Source organism: Hyaena hyaena, unplaced genomic scaffold (assembly GCF_003009895.1).
Source record: "Hyaena hyaena isolate Hyena2069 unplaced genomic scaffold, ASM300989v1 scaffold_1690, whole genome shotgun sequence".
Lineage (NCBI taxonomy): Eukaryota > Metazoa > Chordata > Mammalia > Carnivora > Hyaenidae > Hyaena > Hyaena hyaena.
In genome coordinates, this window is record NW_024082324.1 from 32,809 (window position 1) to 53,074 (window position 20,266).

The 20,266-nt window shown below is 36.2% G+C and overlaps 1 protein-coding gene across 3 annotated transcripts in view; it reads left to right on the forward strand.

The window, feature by feature from the left end:
- Positions 1 to 20,266, forward strand: part of LOC120226426 (poly(A) polymerase alpha) — a 58,852-nt gene that overhangs the window by 25,625 nt on the left and 12,961 nt on the right. For all 3 annotated transcript variants that reach the window (XM_039224609.1, XM_039224610.1, XM_039224611.1), the window contains exons 10-17: positions 1,458 to 1,530; positions 2,849 to 2,969; positions 3,891 to 3,975; positions 8,854 to 8,907; positions 9,412 to 9,531; positions 10,796 to 10,905; positions 14,527 to 14,648; positions 19,376 to 19,518. In XM_039224609.1, the coding sequence (XP_039080540.1) occupies positions 1,458 to 1,530; positions 2,849 to 2,969; positions 3,891 to 3,975; positions 8,854 to 8,907; positions 9,412 to 9,531; positions 10,796 to 10,905; positions 14,527 to 14,648; positions 19,376 to 19,518 (828 nt within the window). The remainder of the gene's footprint in view (positions 1 to 1,457; positions 1,531 to 2,848; positions 2,970 to 3,890; positions 3,976 to 8,853; positions 8,908 to 9,411; positions 9,532 to 10,795; positions 10,906 to 14,526; positions 14,649 to 19,375; positions 19,519 to 20,266) is intronic.

Below are 20,266 nucleotides of genomic sequence, written 5' to 3' on the forward strand. Positions count from 1 at the left end.
CATGATGTAGCCATTTAGGTAGACTTGGGGAGGTCGTGTGTATAAAATGGCAAACCTAAATTCTATTTTCCCTAGCTTTCTTTCCCAGGAGAGTAAGGCAGATGCTTTTTGTGCCTCCTTGTCCTCTAAATAAACCCTGAAGTTTAGCTGTCATGTTTGCTAAAATCCAATGAATGGTATCCGTTTCAGGAATTTAGGATAAAACTTAAATATACCACTTCTTTTACTCTTTGGATTCTTCTAAATCTGTAGGTCATTAGTTTCTGGGATTGTTTTTTGTTTCAGCTGCCCGTTTATCTTTGCTAAAATGTTAAAAATGTAATTGTATGTAAAAACCTTTTAAGAATGTCTATAAATGTGTGAAAAATAGCATTTTGTCATCCCTTTGAGATTAGTCATTACCCCAGGAGAGTTTTTTTTTTTTTTAAAGCTTCCTCATTTCAGCACGTTCACATTTGTGAACCATTATGAACCATTATTTCTTTTAGGAAAGTAAGATAAAAAATTTATTGCGAATTCATATTAGTTTCTGGCCTAAAGATTAGGTTTCTTGATTTTTAATCAAATTGGTCTTAGATATTTGTCTTCCCACTGCATACCTACCAACCCCTGTACCTCCATTTGCAAAAATAATTCTTTTTAGTTACTTATTTTTATAAAAAATTGAGTCATTGGAAATATAATTTAGAACTGTCCCACACTTTTCGTCACACATTCTATTATTTACAAATTTGATAGCACTTAATCCCATACAATCAGTTTTGAGGAGATTGACTACAAGATGTCAGGATTTCTGTAATGCTACACGTACATAGCAAATAATATTTCTAAGAATCTGAGCTTGATATTAAGGGTGGCAGATGTTTTCCAGGTTTTAAACAAACTTCCATAAAGGACTGAGGTAGTAACTAACTCATAGAATGCGTCTTGAAAACAAAGTGTTCACGTCACAAGATTTCATTACACATACTCATGTTACAACCTTTAAGTCATGAGATAGAGAAAAATTTTCCTAACAGGTTTCTGTAATTATTCATATTCCTTTGCCTAAATGAGTGAAGTTTTTCATCCTCACTTGTCTTTGGACATAGCGAGCATAAAGAGAGAATTTTTATCTTTCAAGAGTGATTTATTCTGTTGAAGGTTAAGGCGAACACATCAGATGTCTTGGGATAGTACTTAAAAAAAAGAAAAAAATCAGTGCCTTATCAGTTCAATGAGAGAGAAGATGTTTTGACTTCAGCTTGAGAAAGCTACCAAATGGTTTAAGTTAATTTCATAGACGAAAAGTATTTCGAGTATTATTAACATCAACAGAAAGGAATAAAAGGTTATATATATCAAGAGGGCAAAATGAGCGAAGAAGGATCACATTCACAAATGCTGTATGTTTAACGAAATACGTTTAGATGGTGATATCCAATAGTCTTATCAAGTGCTACAATCTTTTTAAACAGGGAATGGCCAAATCCAGTGCTATTGAAACAGCCTGAAGAATGCAATCTTAATTTGCCTGTATGGGACCCAAGGGTTAGTGTATTATTTTTTCCCCTACAAATTCGCACTGTGCAATAACAAGTAAAAATCATCTGCATAATCTTCAGGGAGACTTCCCATCTTTTTACGTATGAGTGGACATGTCCGTATTACACTTTTTTTAGATAACATCGGCTATAATTGTCCTCTGATGTGAGAAGCATAATTATGTACCCTGTAAACTCCATTTAATTGTACATAGTTTATAATTTCAAGTTCACTAACATTTTAATTTATTCTATTAGAACTACCTTGTAAGTCAAAGTTGTGTGGGCATTTGTGCTTAAAAAAAAAATAAAAGATACTCAAAATCCCTGTATTTTTTTTATTTGATCTAAGTATTTTGTTAAAATTGGGTTGTGGTAGGAAAATGGTCTAATGTTTCCATGTGGCAGATAACTTTTAAGCAGTATCACTAATTATTATGATGTAATTGTAAAAATTGGTTGGGATATTTCAGATTACAAAAACCTGGGTGGGCTAAGAGAAGAGCTTCTATTCTGCTTTATGGGAAGTTAATGACCTTTATCGCTAAGTTTAAATGTTAAGAAGCAATTTTTTAATCGATAAAGGAACCCTAGGTTTCAGTAAGGCTTTAAGGTCTATAAAATCCCATTTTTCTACATTAATTTGCTATCTTATTACAATATTGAAAATAATGTCAGTTTTAAGTTCTGTTAATTATATCAAGCTATGTATTTTCAAGTTTTCCAAACCCCTAGGCGTTTAATTTTAGAAGGATGTGAGTTTACCATTTCCTTCGTGGAAATATGTCACCTATCGTTAGTATATAGACTGTTATTAAATCTTTTTATTTTTTACCTAAAATGATTCCAACATGGATAACCTAGTCTCAGCATGTGTTAATAAGTTTATACTTCCTTTAAGTTAATGGTACATTAAAAACTACGTTTCCATCTTGTTTAAAATTTGTTTTGCACAGAACATTGTTAATGACATTTCCTAAAAGTGTAATTATGTGTGCATCCCCATTTCTGTTGAAAAAAGAAAAACTAAACCTCAAATAGATGCCCAACTAGAACTTTTTTGCTCGACAGGCACACTATTTCTAGTAAGGTTGCCAGAACAGTCATGCCCGAATGATTGAAGCAAACCATTAGTTTAGACCAAATCTCTGATTCTATAAAGAATTTCTGTAAAAACAGTGTCTCCTTACATGGTTTTTCTTTCTCACCTCCAGCTATGAATGAAATAAAATTTAATCATTGGTTCAGTTTAACAAGGGGTAAAAAAGTCCAAGTATCTGTTGCATATGTACTTGAAGAAACTGATTGGCTGTTGTTGTATGTAGGTAAACCCCAGTGATAGGTACCATCTTATGCCTATAATTACACCAGCATACCCACAACAGAACTCCACGTACAATGTGTCCGTTTCAACACGGATGGTCATGGTTGAGGAGTTTAAACAAGGTAAGTGTTTATCCTTATGCTCTCCTTTATACACGAAGGATTTACATTCCATTGTAGACCCAGTAGTTGGCTATACAGTTGAAATTGAAGAAAGCATTCACTGAAGTGGGTTTTGGTGTTTATTGGTTGATTACAGTATATATTTGAGAAGTGACTTGAAAAACTCCATTTAATTCCTTTGAGGCAACTTAGCTTTGACTATATCCTGGAAGGTTAACCAGTTTAAAACAGTCTCCTTGGCTGCGCCTTTACAGGCTGCTTTAGTGCCATACTATTTCCGGGTACGATTTTAAGTGCTATTGGTTGGTCTCCACTGGGTGAGGACATGAGCGGTGCTTTTAGCAGGATTGGGGCCAAAGTGCCTATTTTGGAAGAACCTCTAAACTTTCAATCCCAGTAGTACTCTTAATTTCATTGCCAAAAAAGGTCTTTGAGGGAAGTAGCTGAAACCGGATTGTTTGATTTGTTTGATACTAGTCAAGGAAATGGAATTAGCTAGACCACTACCAACTTCAAACTCAGAAGTGTAAAATTCTTTAGTCTGAAGAGGCTCTTCATGGGAAGATGTTGCCTAGGAACATCAGGAAGCTTGTTTTTAGAAAGGCAAGAATCTGAGCTTATGGGAACATTTTCTTTCTCGGTTAACTACAGTGCTTCAGGTTTTGGAGAGAGTCATCCTATGAGCATGGCATTTAGAGTAACGGTAATTTACCAGACACATGGCCCTCAAAAAACCCTCCAGCTTTCTGAAAAGTGTGTGTGTATGTAAGAATCTCTGTGCTCTAAAGTTGATAGACTGAAATTGCTATTTGTTAAAATGATTTTAGGACTATAGTGAATGCATGTGGTATGTTTAAGATCTTTAAAATTCTAGATTGTTAGACCGCAGCATGCCAACATTTTAATATGTTTTTAATTTAGGTCTTGCTATCACAGATGAAATTTTGCTGAGTAAGGCAGAGTGGTCCAAACTTTTTGAAGCTCCAAACTTCTTTCAAAAGTACAAGTATGTATTTTAAGGCATGTCAGACATGTTGCTCTCTTAAGTAATGGTTTTAATGGTAGCATATGTGACCTCTCTTCTTGCTAGGCTAATTTAGTTTTAAGTTTTCCTGTAAACATCTTCCGTAGAATTTTCCTTCCTGTCACAAAGGGTGTGCTGATTTTAGTAAACCCCTTATGTTTTTTTTTGTTGAAGTGAAGTGTAGCCTCTATGGTTTGCTACCTACCTGGTGTAACCCAAACTCCTGCGTGTGTAGCAGCATCCGTTCTGTAGGCGCCTCAGTCATCACCTGAACCCTCAGTCTGTATGCTCTGGCAGAGGAGTGAGCAGTTAAAATCTGTAGTTACTGTTCTCTCTCAGGCAACGATTTTCAGCCAGTTTGGGAAACTTCCCATTGAGATCCTGTATAAGCATAGGCAGAGCTAATAAAATGTCAGCACACAGTCAGTAAAGGGTTTCCAGTAGGTAAAGCACATGATTGGCTTACCAGTTCCCCCTGATGTTAATAAAGTCCCTTCAGACATTTCTACAAATAGTTTTCTTGGGATCTAAGTGGGTGTAATATATTTTACTAATGGTTTTAATATAATGATTTAATACCGTAGTACAGGTTAAAAAGCCTGATTGTGTTGGTTTTGATGAAAATTGTAAGTTATAATAAATTTTACTTTAAAAAAAAACAACGGACTTGCACTTTTATTTGCCCTGAGCTGAAAACTTGCCAAAGTCCCACTTAAAATTTTTTTTTCTTTAATGCTTGAAACTTTCCTGACCATTTGATCTTGTGTTGGATTGTGTTTTGTAATAATCTAAGCAAGATTGCTTTATGCTATTTCCCCAATTAAAAACAAGAATGATGACCTTCATGATGTCTCTGTGTTTTGTTTCTGTATCTTTTGCATGAAAAAGCAGGATGGAGCCAGCTTCACTGTTGTGTTCTGGGAGCACTGCGTTGTCAGTAAAACATTTAAATAGCATAACATCGAATGCTCATGTTTATTATTCCCCGTGAGTTTGTGCTTTTCCATTCGGCAGATTCTTTTTGTTTTGTTTTTTTTTGTTTCTGTTTTTTTTTTTTAACCAATGTTGAGGAAGTACCTTTTGAACATTTAAACTAATAAACATGTATTCTGATACTTTAAAAACTACAACTTCAAAGTACTTAATTACTTGTATGAAGAATAAGGAAGAAACTGGTTTTGTAGGAAAGTATCAGCATCTCTTAATCCCTGAGAATGAAAGACACGATTAGCTTCATTTGTTTTTCCTATCTATCACTTTGTGGTGGAACTAAGAGGTGGGTAGAATGAGGTTTCTGAAATGGCTTCCTTCACTTGAAGAAAGATTAATTGTTGAAATTGTAACCTTGATGGTGTCATCTATTTCAGTAAATTTGCATTACTAGAGCTTTGAAGGTTTTTTTTTTAACCTTGCTTAATCCTTTTATCTTTTAAAAGTTTTAAACTATCCTTTAATTGACACCAAATGGTGCCTATAAGGTCTTCGATGGACTGATTAAAAGACTACAGGTTATTTACTGAATTCTTTTGAAACAAATCATTTTAGATGATCAAAAATGACTTTCAGCATGATTAGATAAGAAATAGCAACAGAAAGAGGAAATTATATCAGAAAAACTTAAGTTTTAGCTATGAGTCCTGGGAAAACAGATTTGAAAATGTGAGAGTAATGGGCTAGTTTCATCTATATTTTTAACTTCTCCAAAAATTTTCTTCTTTATAATATCTAGTGCTTACTATCATTAGAATGTAGAGGTAGTCACAGATTTGAATTTTTCCATTTGACATATCACATGTAACACCCCCCTAAGTGGGCTGTACCACTGAATTGAAATCCTTAGTTTTCTCTTGAGTCCAAGTTGGCTTAGTGTATCCTGAAACCAGTGCTGTTTGTTATGTATTGGATTTTAAGTTGTATTAGCCCTGCCTGCCCTTGGAAGGGTGGGAACCATGGGGGAAATTTCATTTGTCTTATAAAGCAGACAAGTCCTCTTCCAGATGATCTCAGTGTTCCTTGAGAAAAAGGGGTAACATTGTTCTGTTTTAAATAGCTAGAAGAAAATGTTTTTCACGTTTTTCCTTTAAGATAATTCAGGTTGACACATAGCAGTAAAGTAAATCATCATTGACATACGAAATGTGAACACTTTGAGGTGTTCCATTTCACTTGGACAAAAAGGAAGGAGAGGCCAACATGTTCTCTAGGGCGTGAGATGATAATTTCAAGGTATATGTGTGAATCGAGTAACTAGCCTTAAGATGTTCTAAAAACTTAAAATACAAACCTTGAAACTCTTGGTTCTGAGTTACTTAAAGATGGAGTTGTAAGCTTTCTCTAAGATAATTATGTTTTTTCAGTGCACGTATCTGAGCTGTGGTTTACCCAGCCGGGTACAATATTAATGTGATGAAATGGCCAGGAAACCTACTTACATACTGTGTTTTGAGGGTAAATAGTTATTAGGTAATAAAAGCAATTAAGTTCTTAGGAATTTCTAAATAGGTTTTAATTCATTCGGGATACATTTTTGTAGTGGAAAAAAAAGTTTTTTTTTTTTTACTAGGAACTGGAAATCTTTAAGTTTGGGGACAAGTTAGTGACTTCAGAAGGGTCTCCTGAAAGCATTTGAACATCTTAAGCAAATGATAGTAGCAGTTGGAAATAGGGGATCACATTCTTAGGACAGTAATAAAACAAATCTGTGTGCTCTAAATTTAGAAGTACCTCTTGGTTTCTCTGTTCTCTGATGCAGCTCTTAGGAATTGAAACCAGTTTTGTTTTTTAAAACTTTGCTAATAAACTCGTTGGGATTTTGGATTCTGTTTCTTAGCTGGATGAGTCTTTGTTTTATAAATGGATTCCTAATGGCAAGTTATTTCTGTTGAACGTAGTTATTGTATTTAATATCTCCTATTTCAAATTTCTTAACTGTGGCTGAGTAAAGGATGTAACAAGAGTAGATTACCACGCTCTCCGGCCCCTTCCCCGCTCTCTGGGCCCCCAACCCCCCACCCCCGCATTGCAGTAAGAACCAGTTTGAAGTCTAAACTTGAAACTTTAAACTTTGGATTGCCAACAAAATTATGTTCCAGTGGATTGTATGTTTTGCCTCTGTAAATAGAGAACATTCATTGTACCTCACTTGTTGAAGGAGATGGTTAAGAACATCCATTTGAATAGTGTGGTAAGAGAGTAGTTTAGAGACTGAGAGTTTTGCCCCCTATACAAGGTGAATGCAGACAACCTTGCTGTTTTTGTTTTGTGTATGTGCCTGCTTTTTATAGTTTGTTGTCTCCTGTTGTAAGTGGTTAGACTTTTGTCAGAGAGCTCTTCCTCCATCTTCCCTTATCTTTTCTTTTTTTCCAATCTGTCGCCCGTTTTATGTGACTTTTATTAACTTGTATTTATTTAGGCCTTCTGTGTGTGTTCTATTTGATTTGATCCAAGTAATGTGGAACAAGTTAAACTGGTGGTAAAGAAAGTACTGGTCTGTATGGTTTGAACTCTGTATTCATGTACCTGCTTCGTGTTTTCACATTTATATACATCACCTGTGCTGCCTTAAGTTTATAAGTACTTGAAGTGAACCCGTTTGAATCTCACAGCTCCCTGCCAATAGGAGACATTATTTTTTAGATGACACCCAAGTCTCACACCTGGGTTACATAGCAATGAAGAATCACTAGTTTTTAAATGCTTAGTGAGCGTAAATAATAAGTCATCAAATGGAATATTTTAGGGAAGAATGGTTAAAAAATGTTTTTTAACTTGCCAGATTTTCTCTGTCCCCTGCATGAATGTTTTTTCCCCCTGCATAAATGTTTTTTCTCTCTCTCCCTTGCTCTTTTTGTTTTTGTTTTTGGGATGGCTAATTTGAGCTGGGGTTAGTAGTTTTTTCCTGGCCTAGGTCAGGTGTTTTGCTTTTGATCCAGAAACCCCATTTATAAGATGTGAACGATAAGGGTTTCAGCCTTTTAAAAGAGTAAGCTAATTTAAAAGTGTTCATCATACCCTGGCTTTCCAAACTAGTATCTATACTCGGTAATGGTGTGAGTTTGCTTTTTGTGAGGTAGTTTCTGGTGAGAAGTTTGGCTTTCAGCACTTCTAAGATGGGTTCTATAGAAGAGTACATTGGACGAAACTTTTTTAATATTATAAAATTATATGAATTATACTTTAGTTGTAAATAGTTTGATTTAAAAAGAATAAAAGTAGGTATTTAGTTATGGTATTTTGTGAAATGAAAACTTGCCTTTTCCCTAATAGAATTGGATTCCACATAGAAATCGGATTTCTGTGTTGCTCTCACATTAGTGAAGTCTGCTTTTTTATAGAAGTTTACACTCTTCCTTGAAAAAAATGAGGCCTATTGTTAGTATTCCATTTAATTTTTGCTACCTTTTAATTTGATTTAATAAGCATGGTGTGTTTGAACTATTTTGAACTTACTGACCTAATATGTATATTTAGTGGTCCTGTTTTTGTGTCCAGAGCCTTGGTGCATTACTTCAGTTACAATTTTGTTTTAATGTATTTTAGTGAGCATCTTCTAGATAGAAAGCACTCCATTGGAGTCTTTGAACCCAAAACCATCAGTTACTATTTATTCATTGTTCTTGAATTAGCTACTTTGGGGTAATTATTTATAAAACCACTCTTTTTCAGAAGAATTAAACTCACCAACAGTTAGAAACTTGTGGAAATTAGTTTTTATGATTTTATGTACATATTGAGCTTGCAATTCCCCCGTGCTAAATTGATGCTGATCTGTAACTGTCACAAAGCTATTGCATTATGGTATTAATATCCAGCACAAAGCAGTTAAATAAAATAAATAGCATGTTGTCTTTATCTCCAAAGGCATTATATTGTACTTCTAGCAAGTGCACCAACAGAAAAACAGCGCCTAGAATGGTGAGTATAAGATTAGACTTTACAGAAAACATAAGCAAAAATCAGATAGCTACAGAACACAGGAGGAGGTGGGAGAAAGTTGTCTCCCATCCAGTTTGGTTTTATTCATAAGTGTAGATTTACTACTTGAGACGGAAGTAGAGGGATTTGAGGATCCATAACACCATTTCCTTTTTTACTTCCCTTATGGATATCCACGTGTCATTAACTGTATATTTAAAGTGCTTTGCTCTCGCTTCCTGATTTTTAGCCTTCAAATATTTGTGGGGATGTCTTTTATAACCTTAGTTTGAAATGTGGCTTGGTTCTCTCTCCTCAGTTTTTGCGTCAGCATTTTTGTTGAGAGCATAAGACTCGTTTTATCTGTGGACGTTCAGATGGGTGATCTGCTCTCACCTGTGTTGAAGCGTATTTTACTGCTTTGCATAAACATACTTGACTGTGCATATTATTTTATGTTTTAAATTAAACAATTTTCATTAACACTAAGTGACATTTGTTCAGGGTGGGCTTGGTGGAATCAAAAATCCGAATCCTGGTTGGAAGTTTGGAGAAGAATGAATTTATTACACTGGCTCATGTGAATCCCCAGTCATTTCCAGCACCCAAAGAAAATCCTGACAAGTAAGCAGTCTTTTAATTTAATCTAGTTTCCTCTCCCTTTCAGCTTTTACTCATAGAAGCTTTTTAAAGTCCATTTTTAATTACTAGAGTCACTATTCTGTTGATCAGGTATGGCACAAAACCAATTTGAGATTTATAGTTTAGGATTTCTGGATCAGAAACTTTGAAGAGAAAAACTGTTTCTTAAGAAAAATCAACATGGAAATAAATAGTTTTCCCTGATAATAGTCTAATGATGAGGCACCTATTAACTAATTAGAGTTCAAATTCTACAGATCTGCCCTTGAGCATTCATTCCATCCCCCCCCCCCCCCCCCTTACTGTACGGTGGTTGTTAGAATAGCGGCTATACCAACTATGTCTTGCTGTTTGTATTAATTTTTTAAGAAAGAACATACTTTCATTTGACCTTACAAAAATCTGATTTGTGATGGATTCTGGAACATTGAGACGATCTTTTAATAAAAGGCTCATGTTTTTCTTCTACAGGTCTTTGATAGGTCAGTTTCTGATTCCATTGTTGTTGTATTATTACTTATATGAGATTCTACTTTGCTTTATACTTTGTTGCCTTTGGAAAGGGAAGGGAGTTTGAGTAATGAGCTTTAAAAAAAATTAGTGTTCAAGAAAGATTGAAAAATAGTAATTGATCATTTGAGATTGTGCTGCAGTGCTGTAGTTGTTATTCTGATTTGTTTATACAGATTATTTCCTGTTGCACTCCTGTAAAGGAGTTGTATTTGAGCTTTTTATAATCTTTTGTTGCTGTAAGCTAACTTACCAAAAAAGACTGATATTTTCAGTAGATTATTCCGTGTTCAAAAGTAGCTGAGTCACCCATTGTGCCTGTTAGGCTGCAGTCACACTATTGTCCATGCCACCCTTTTTGATTGAGTTTGAACATTTTAAGGAATATGTATTAAGTTCTAGCTAAATTTTTATATCTAGAATAACCTTTCTTGTTTCAGATTTTTCTAAAATGCATTATTTCTTTTCCCTCTTTAGTTTGAACACAGTTTTTGTTGTGCCTTTGGTACTTTTGGGTCATCATTAACATTGGCCATCAGCACCCTGTTTATATAGTAATAGGGACAGGAAGGACAGGCATGGGGGAGGACTTGGAGTAGTGATGGGGTTTGGGTTTAGAACTTGACTTAGTTGGCTTATACATTTATGTCTCAAGTTTTCCCACATACCTCAGGTTGTCAACCACACTGATAACATTTTCATGAAATAAACTAGTAACACTTTTCTTACTTTGCAGGGAAGAATTTCGCACGATGTGGGTGATTGGGTTAGTGTTTAAAAAAACAGAAAACTCTGAAAATCTCAGTGTTGACCTCACCTATGATATTCAGTCTTTCACAGATACAGGTATATCTCTACTTGGATGATCAAAACCCATAACTTGCATAATTGAATTTGTCTTCATGTGTACCATAGTGATATTTGCAGTGACTGTCAATTTACTTAGGAATATGGAACAATGATTATCAAAATAATCTTAATGTTTTTGGATTAGGTATTTGTTTCAGTAATGTCTAATATAGAAATGATTTTTTTTCTATTGTAGATTTAAAGTTAAGTAGGACCATTTAAAATTTGTTCACAATTATTTATGAAATTGGAAGCCACTTGAGTATTGATTTTGTGAAAGACTGAGCCTGTGTCTGACTGCCTCTGTGATCTTGAACTTTGACATTCAGAAAGCTAGACATCTGGTGACTTGAGGAAATTTCATTATCTGTGTTAAATATAGACTCAAGTGTTGATTCATGGGTAGAGAATAGGGTGATTGGAGCTACATTTCACATTGACCTATACTCTGAGATAGAAGGTAGTCCAGTTTAACTAAAGTGCAGATGGTGCGTGTAGTTCACAGAACATAAGGCTGCGTGCATGTGTGTGTGTATATATATGCACAACACTCCATGGGGATCGTGGGTACACATAGACAGTGATGAATAGGGACTCTTTTCTTTCAAACATCTCTCTCCTTTCCTCCCCATTAGGAAAAAAAAAAATGAGTGTGTGTCATTTTCACCTGTCCCCAGTAAGGAGTTTTCCCCTAAGAACATTCAGATTTAACATTAAACATTTTGTACCTCCTTACAGGAGAGACAAAAATTGGTCCAGTTTGTTAAAAAGTCAGTATCATACACTAAGTGCAAAGAAGTGAAAGGAAAAGAATATGTCTTTCAGTATGTAAGTGCTCAGGTACGATGACTAGAAGGCACACTGAAGTACTCAGGTAATGGCACATTTCTGTAGAATCGCCAGCAGTGTGACCTCTGAATTTCTGCTGGTGCAGGTGCTCTTGGTTGTGACTCGACACCGCCCCCAGCAGCAGCATTGCCATTGGTGACACAGTAGCAGTTAAAGTTCCCAATAAGTCAAAAGGTGAACTCTACATTGTACACATGGTAGTTGCCTTCTTGGAAAGTTCAGATTAAAAATACTCTGTGTTTCTTATGTAAAATTGAGTTGGTTTCTTGGTTCAAATACTTGATAAGTAGGTTCTTCATTTTTAGGGATGTAAGTAGGATATGGCACCATTCTTTATTGTGAGCAACGTGGAAGGGTATTTAGTGTCCCTAGCAAGTAGTAACCCTTAATTGCTGTGACAACGAAAACATTCCTTCACATTTTTTTAGGATGTGCTTTGGAGGGTGATAACTTCACTGGCTGAACACCACAGAATGTTTTTTTCCGAAGTAAAAATTCTGATGTCAACTTAAACTATTTATAGACTAACAAATCATGTAGAGATACTTGAATTAGAAAATTGGTTTTGTGCATTTTATCTAAGGTTAGGTGTTTATCAAAGATTGTGCTAATGAACCATCAAGATTTTCCAGGAACTTTTAGTTACTTTGGGAAGGAAATGTTTCGTTGTCCTGTATCCTGAAACATTTTAATGGAATACTTGGGGAGATTTTCTAAGAAAACAAGTTTAATATGTTGAATACTCAGTTCTTAACTTCCAGTCTCTTCTACTTTCTCCACATTTTTTAAATCTCAGGTATTGGCAAGGATATCCCTGTATTTGTGGAAGCTAGAAATCTTCTGAGTCCTCTTGGGCTCTGGTTTTCTCATACTTGATACCAATGTGTTAAAAAAAATCCTTTCGTCTCTACTTTTAGTGTCCATTGAGATTCCTGCTACTGATTGCTTATTTTTACTGCTGTCACTTTAGTTCAAGGCATTTGTCACTGCTCTATTGTATTACTACAGTTTCCCTGGCCTGCCTTTGCCTAGCTATTAATAGAATAATAGCTGTTCCTCAGTCAGCATCCAAAATGGTTCTAAGCCAGATCATGTCTCACCTGCTTAAAACCTATAATGGCTCTCCATCTCATTTGGAATAAAAGTCTCCATCCTTCCTTTCTGCGGTTTGCAAGTTTTTACCTAATCTGGACTTCACACTGAGTCTCTGGTTCATTTCCTGTTGTAAGTTCAGAATCCTTTATCCATATGTCTCAGGGCCAGAAAGGTAATAAAGTAAGTAAGTGATATTCCTGGTGGGGCCTGGACGACCTCTGGTATTTGCTAGAAAGATGGTAACATTTCTGCAGGGAGCTGTTCGATGGTATGCATATTCGTATGCATATTCGCAGTAAGCAAAGGTAGAGACCAAGTAGCCACACACAGTTCGTTCAGTTCAGGGCATGTTGTTGCCACATGACTTTTGGTGCCAATTTTAGGAAACTCTGCTGTGTTGGGCGCTTTGGGGATTTTAGAGTTGCTGCTAAGGGATTGTGGATCTGTACTTTTACTTCCCACTGGTGGCCTTTTTGTTGTTCCTCAGATATTCCAAACACGTTCTCAGCCGAACACATTTTGTCCTTGACCTTGGCTCTTCCTGGAATGCTGTTCCACCAGTTCCTCACTTCCTCAGTTTTATTCCTCAGGCTCACTTCCTCAGTTTCATTTAGGTTTCCAGGCCCATGTCCTCTCACTTTGCAGGCCCAGCTCCTCTCCTCATCTTCCCTGCACAGTTTCCTTCTGTAGCACTATTCATCAGCTGGTATGAAGTACTTTTTTCTTGCTTTTTTTTTTTTTTTTTCCTGTTTATTGTATTGTTTCTATGAGAATGTAGTCTCTGAGATTCTTTTGGTCTCTTACTCTCCGCTGTACCCCCAGGTCCAGAACAGTGTCATGTAGTATAGGTGCTCAGTAAATGTTTGTTGTATGACTGAGTGAATTGATTCTTCTATTTTGGGATTCTCAGGTAGATTAATTTATTTTCAGTATGTTCTTTTCGTTCCTGTGACCTCTGTTACTTCACTTATTATTTGCTACTTAAAATTTTATTCTGCAGATTCTTGAGATGGTGTCTTCAGGTTTACTAAGTTTGACTTTTGCTGCGTTTGTTACATAATTGGGCTAGAATTCTTATAGCGCAAAAGGGTATGGGTTTTAGAAACGCCTTTTTTCCAGTTCTACTGTTTCTTAGAGTTCCTCTTTCAAGTTATTAATTTAAGGGGCACGTGGGTGGCTCTGTCGGTTAAGTGACCAATTTTAGCTCAGGTCATGATCTCCTCACGGCTCATGGGTTAGGGCCCCGTGTCGGGCTCTGTGCTGACAGCTCAGAGCCTGGAGACTGCTTCGGATTCTGTGTCTCCCTCTCTCTCTGCCCCTCCCCTGTGCACGTGCGCATGCTTGCTCTCTCGCGCTCTCTCTGAAAAAGAAACATTAAAAATTTTTAAAAAAATAAACAAACATAAAAATAAAGTTATGATTTTAAGAGTTATTACACTAGAAGAGTTAGTATACTTTGTTCTTTTATTCATTATATACACCTTGTGGTGAAAGAGTTTGTTCAGGCAGTAGAATGTGTCAGATTAGAGATCATTTTTTTTGCCTGATAGTTTTAAAGTTTTATATATAGTATTGATAGAAAAAGGTACCTACTTAGAATAGCTTCTCCTGAGTGAGTTTAAGTGCCTTTATTAAAATGTTTCTGTTTCTTGTAACAATTTCCTAATTGTATAGTTTATAGGCAAGCAATAAACAGCAAGATGTTTGAGGTGGACATGAAAATTGCCGCAATGCATGTAAAAAGAAAGCAACTCCATCAGCTGCTACCTAATCATGTTCTTCAGAAAAAGAAAAAGGTAAATTTAGAACCTACTTAACAAAAGCATTACTGACATAATGTTTTCAGCCTATCACTGTATTCAGCCTATCATACTTCCACACTTAGACTCCCTAAGTCATATACGTGAAGGAGACCTGAAAGTCATATACATGAAGGAGACCTGAAGGAGAGCAGCATGTTAATAAATCTGTTACAGGGTGCAGCCCCGTGTCATGTGAAACCTTGTGTCCAGTAGAGTTTCTTCTTGCGGGTGCTTGATTCAGACCTCACACAGATCCCTGGAGATGCTTCTTCCCTTATCTCGTAGAAACGTATATTCTCTTTTCAAGTTCTCCTATCCATTTACTATCCCACCTACATCAGCACCTGATTTCTTTTCCTTTAAAAAGTGTGGATCAAGTAAATTATATGACTTTTTATAAAGATGGCTTTATTTTGTTAAGAATTATATATGTATTGTTATTTAAAAATTAAGTTATTGAATATGAAGATCACAAACAGAGGTGACCAGAATTAATGTTTTGTAGTTTGTTGTGGGCACGGTGCTTCCTGTTGAAGAACTTACAGCCATGTTTTTCTTATTTGGACGTATTATAGAGGATATGTTCGAATTTTAGTGCAGAGATGACCATTACATTTTTACTTTATCTGATTTCAGAAATAGATGGTTTATTTCTGTAATAGAATACTTACACACCGCCGTGAAAATAAACGGACTACAGCTATGTAATACTATGTTTAATTAAAAAGGTGCAGATGAATATGTACTATTTAACAATTTTATGTAAAGTTTACAAGTTTAAAAATGTAAAATGACATTATTTAAGAGAGAATAGGAAAGAAAAGTCTGTTAGAGGACGATGGCCACAGCTGCTCGGGGTGAAGTTTGGTCACCTGGGGCTGGGACAGAGGACGAAGCTAACACACAAAGGTTTTGTTCCTTAGAACATAGCATTTGTTATGGTTCAAGCCGAGGACGAGACTTTGTGGATCGGCTGTGGCTCAATTTCAGGTCTCACCGCCTCCCAGCTGTGAGCTTGGGTCAGTTCTACAATGAATGTCATGTTCTTGATTCGCTTCGTCTCTGAAATCGAGGTAGTATTTTTAGCTACCTCGTTAGGTATTTGGTGAGGAACTTACAGGTGTTCTGTGCTTGGTGCATGGTGAGATAGTGAGTGCTCATACTTGTTTCTGTTATCATAACTTCAGGGGTAGAGGTACTTGCTTTTTTATTTTGGTCTAAAATCAGTTGTATGGGCGCCTGGGTGGCTCAGTCGGTGAAGCATCCGACTTCGGCTCAGGTCATGATCTCACAGTTCGTGGGTTTGAGCCCCATGTCTCCTTCTCTCTGACCCTCCCCTGCTCATGCTGTCTCTCTCTCTCTCAGAAATAAAATAAAAATGAATGAATGAATGAATGAAATGCAGTGTGAAAGGCATTTTCATTTTTGAAATAACATGCTACAGTAAAGCCTTTCTATGGCTTGTTACTCTCTTCTCAACCTAATGCTTTTTTATGAGTTAACTAATCTAGAAAGTGATAAAATGTACTATTCTTTCAAGCCATTGTATTTGTTTGTCATAAAATATACATAAGTTTACCATTGAGTAATTTTTATTTTTATTTTTTTAATTTTTTTTTAAATGACATCCTTAGTAATTGTTTAAGGAATGCAGTGATTCTTTTTTTTTTTTTTTAATATTTTTATTTATTTCTAGGAGAGAGAGAGACAGCGTGAGCAGGGGAGAGTCAGAGAGAGAGGGAGTCACAGACTGAAACAGGCTCCAGGCTCTGAGCTGGCAGTCAGCACAGAGCCCGACGCGGGGCTCGAACCCACGAACCGCGAGATCATGACCTAAGCGAAAGTCAGACGCTTAACCGACTAAGCCACCCAGGCGTCCCGAGTAATTTTATTTTTAAACTAAAGTGTCAAGTCAGACATTTGTCTTCTGATTTTTCCTTGGTGTTATTAATGAGTTTAAACAACTGCACTTAAATGTGTATTTACTACATGTAAAAATTTATAAACATTTTATGCATTTTCAGAAGTGAACATAAATAGATTATTGTTCTTTAACACTTCTATTAAAACAGCTCTTTATAACTGGGGTAGTTAAATTTTCCAGAACCTGTGATTCAGATTACCTTTTAAATTAAAATTCCTACTTGGGGGCACCTGGGTGGCTCCGTTGGTTGAGTGTCTGACTCTTGATCTCAGCTCAGCTCTTGCTCTCAGGGGCATATGTTCAAGCCCATGTTGGGCTCCATGCTGGGCATGAAGCCTACTTTAAAAAAAAAAAAAAAACCCTCCTATATTGATATTTGGAGCTGCTAAAGTACAGTTTAAATAAATTTTACTTCTATTTCTTAAGGTATTATCTACTTAAACATAATCATCTAGACTATGAAAACGTTATGAATTATAAGAAATTTATTTAGTCCAGACATTGTATTTATCAAATAAAGCTTAACTGTAATCTTATCACCCTGTAACAGCTACTTTTTAACATTTCCATTTGTTTCTATATAGATTCTTCAGGGCACATATGTAACTTACACAAATAATACGTATTTTTAAAAGGTTTTTGGGGACACTTGTCATTTTGTGACCTGCTCTTTAGGTGTTTATTATGTATCCAGATTACATTACATACAAGTACTATGTGGCTACTTAGTATTTCTGTGTGTGGCTATGGTATGGCTATACCTGTCCTTGATTTGACATCATTTGGATTATTTCTAGCCACTAGTAAAATAGCACTTTTTTGTTTTTAGAATTATCTAGAAATCTAGATCCATGAAGCTTTTCTTTTAGACTCTTACGAATAGCATCCTTTTATAAACTGCTATTTGTAAAGTACTGTACGAGTGTTTTTCTGTATTTAATGATACAAAAACCTACAAGTATTGCCTGCTATAGAAGAAATAGAGTGGCTAATAAACTTGCCCAACGTCGTAGAGTAGGCGATGTGAACTGGACCTAGGTTTCTCTCTAGTATGTTCTTCTTCTTCTTTTTCTTTATGTTTGTTTATTTTTGAGAGAGAGAGCATGAATGGAGGAGGGGCAGAGAGAGGGAGACAGAGGATCTGAAGCAGGCTCCAGGCTCTGCACTCTCAGCACAGTCTGATGTAGGGCTCGAACTCATGAACCAGGAGATCATAAGCTGAAGTCAGACGCTTAACCAACTGAGCCACCCAGGGGCCCCTTAGTAGTATGTTCTGTCTTTATCTTTTATTGGAAAGTTTTGATAGAACATTTACTAAAGTCTCTTGTGCCAAATTTGGTACAGATAAAGAGGCAAAGCAAAGCAGCTGTTTTGTGTTCAGAGCAACCAGGTAAAACCTCCACTTTCACAGATCATCCTCTGCAGTGGCCTGTTGTCTCACAGGTATTTTGATCGCCTGGTCAGGCAGGTAACTATGTAGAATTGAGTATAATTTACTTATTGCACAGATCTTCGGTGGAGAGAGAAATTGGTAGCATTTTTCTGTAGGAAAGATGCTCATTAGAAGATTTGTTTAACAACACAACTGACTTCATAAACAAGTGGCATTACTTTCTCTTCCTCTCCCTTCTGCCACATCTCTTACCCATTTAGTAAATATTGACTTAGGTACAAAAGTAATTTCTCTGTAGCGCTAGATCAAAGATTAGACTATCTTGTCATTTGGGGAACTAAAGAGCACATGCACGCATGCACACGCACATAAATGGGATATGGGTTTAATAGATTCTCTTTCTGTCCCTATGTTCTCTCAAAATACATGAGCATACATTTAAAGAAAAAAAAAAAAAAAGGAAGGAAAAGGAAAACAATTTTATAAAATGTTCCTGTAGGTAAATGAGCACCAAGGCTAAAAAGTATTCCGGAAAAAAAAGAAGCTGAAGAAATCCATTTGATACTGCAGTACTATTGACTATAGAAAGAGAATCTAAGTTCTTTACAAATCAACTTTCATCCCATAGAACCATTCAGAATTTAAGCTTTATTTGGGTTTTCCTATATGAAATAACATTTTTGAGTGCTTTCATTTTTTTTTTTTTTTTTTAAAAAGCAAGGCTAGCATTAGGATTTACATGTACATATTATATGGTTTCACTTTCACAAAATTACTTCTGCTTTTATTTTCACAGGAAAATTTATAGTAGTGGATGTATCATGTTAAAATTCTAAGTTGGCAGGCAGGGCACCAGAAATTCTTCCTTTTGAGGGAAGCTCATTTATTTACAGATGTTTAGAAGTGGCACTACAGTGTACTTACCTGGTAATTTTTTTTTGAAATTTCACAATTTTATATTCATTTAAGAATAATTAAAAATTGATTTAAAACACTGGTCATAAACCCAATAGCCAGAGATACTCGTTGCTAATAATTGTGTTTCTCATCAAGACTGTTTCCCTAATAACGGAGGTCTGTGTGTCTGTATATATTTATAGTCCTGTGATTTAAGGTCCGTATATTTTCACATGCTAGTGCTTTTTAGTACGCAGTGTGTCTTCGGTTTAATGTAGCGCCCTTTTCTCCTGTTTGACTGTCTTGTGGTCTGAGGCCTCTTGAAAGTCAGCAAGTGTGCGTCTTCCGAATCTTTGCCATGTGAGTCAGGGTGACACTTCTGCTTTTTCAAGACCTCATTGATTTGTGCTTTTTAGTAGAAATCATTTATCAGCGTAAAAGATACTCCTGTTTCAGAGATATGGGTAAAATAAAGATGTATTTGACTAAATATTTTGTTAATTGCAGCATTCAACAGAAGGCGTCAGATTGACAGCTCTCAACGACAGCAGCCTCGACTTGTCTCTGGACAGTGATAACAGCATGTCTGTGCCTTCACCCACGAGTGCTATGAAGACCAGTCCATTGAACAGTTCTGGCAGCTCCCAGGGGTAAGGCAGCCCGGCCGGTGGTGGCGTGGCTGTTACTAGACATGTTGATGAATTCTCTTGGTAGAATCATCTGTGCACAGTAGTTTTTCCCATTTTCTAATTTTTTAAAAATAGCAATTAAACTTATTTTGGGGAGGAAGTATTTCTTTATTTTTGTCCTGTTGTGTCATACTTGTATTCCATTTTTGGAACAGGTATGTCTTAATTCAGATAGGAATGAATGAAATAAGCCCTTAAATTTCATATACAGATGGTTCCTGACTCATGGTTTGACTTAAGATTTTTTGACTTTATAATGGTGCAAAAGCAGTACGTAGTCAGGAAAAACCATACTTTGAATTTTGACCTTTTCTGGGACCAGCAGCGTACTGTACGATAGCCCCTCGGATGCCTCGCGGCGGCAGGGAGCCCCAGTCACAGGGCCAACGATCGATCGGTGCACAGCCAGCCATTCTGTACCCATGCAGCCGTTCTGATTTCACTCGAGTATAATAGTAAATTACAAGAGGTATTCAGCACTTTGTTGTAAAATAGGCTTTGTGTTAGATGATTTTGTCCAATTACAGGCTAATGTCAGTGTCCCAAGCATATTTAAGGTAGGCCAAGCTATGCTTTGTCCTAAGTGGTTATGTGTATTAAATATATTTTCGATTTAAGGTAGTTACAACTTATGATGGGTTTAAGGGTCTGTATTAAGACATCTGCTGCCTCCAGTGAACTGTGTGGTGTGCTAAGGAGAATGGACGCG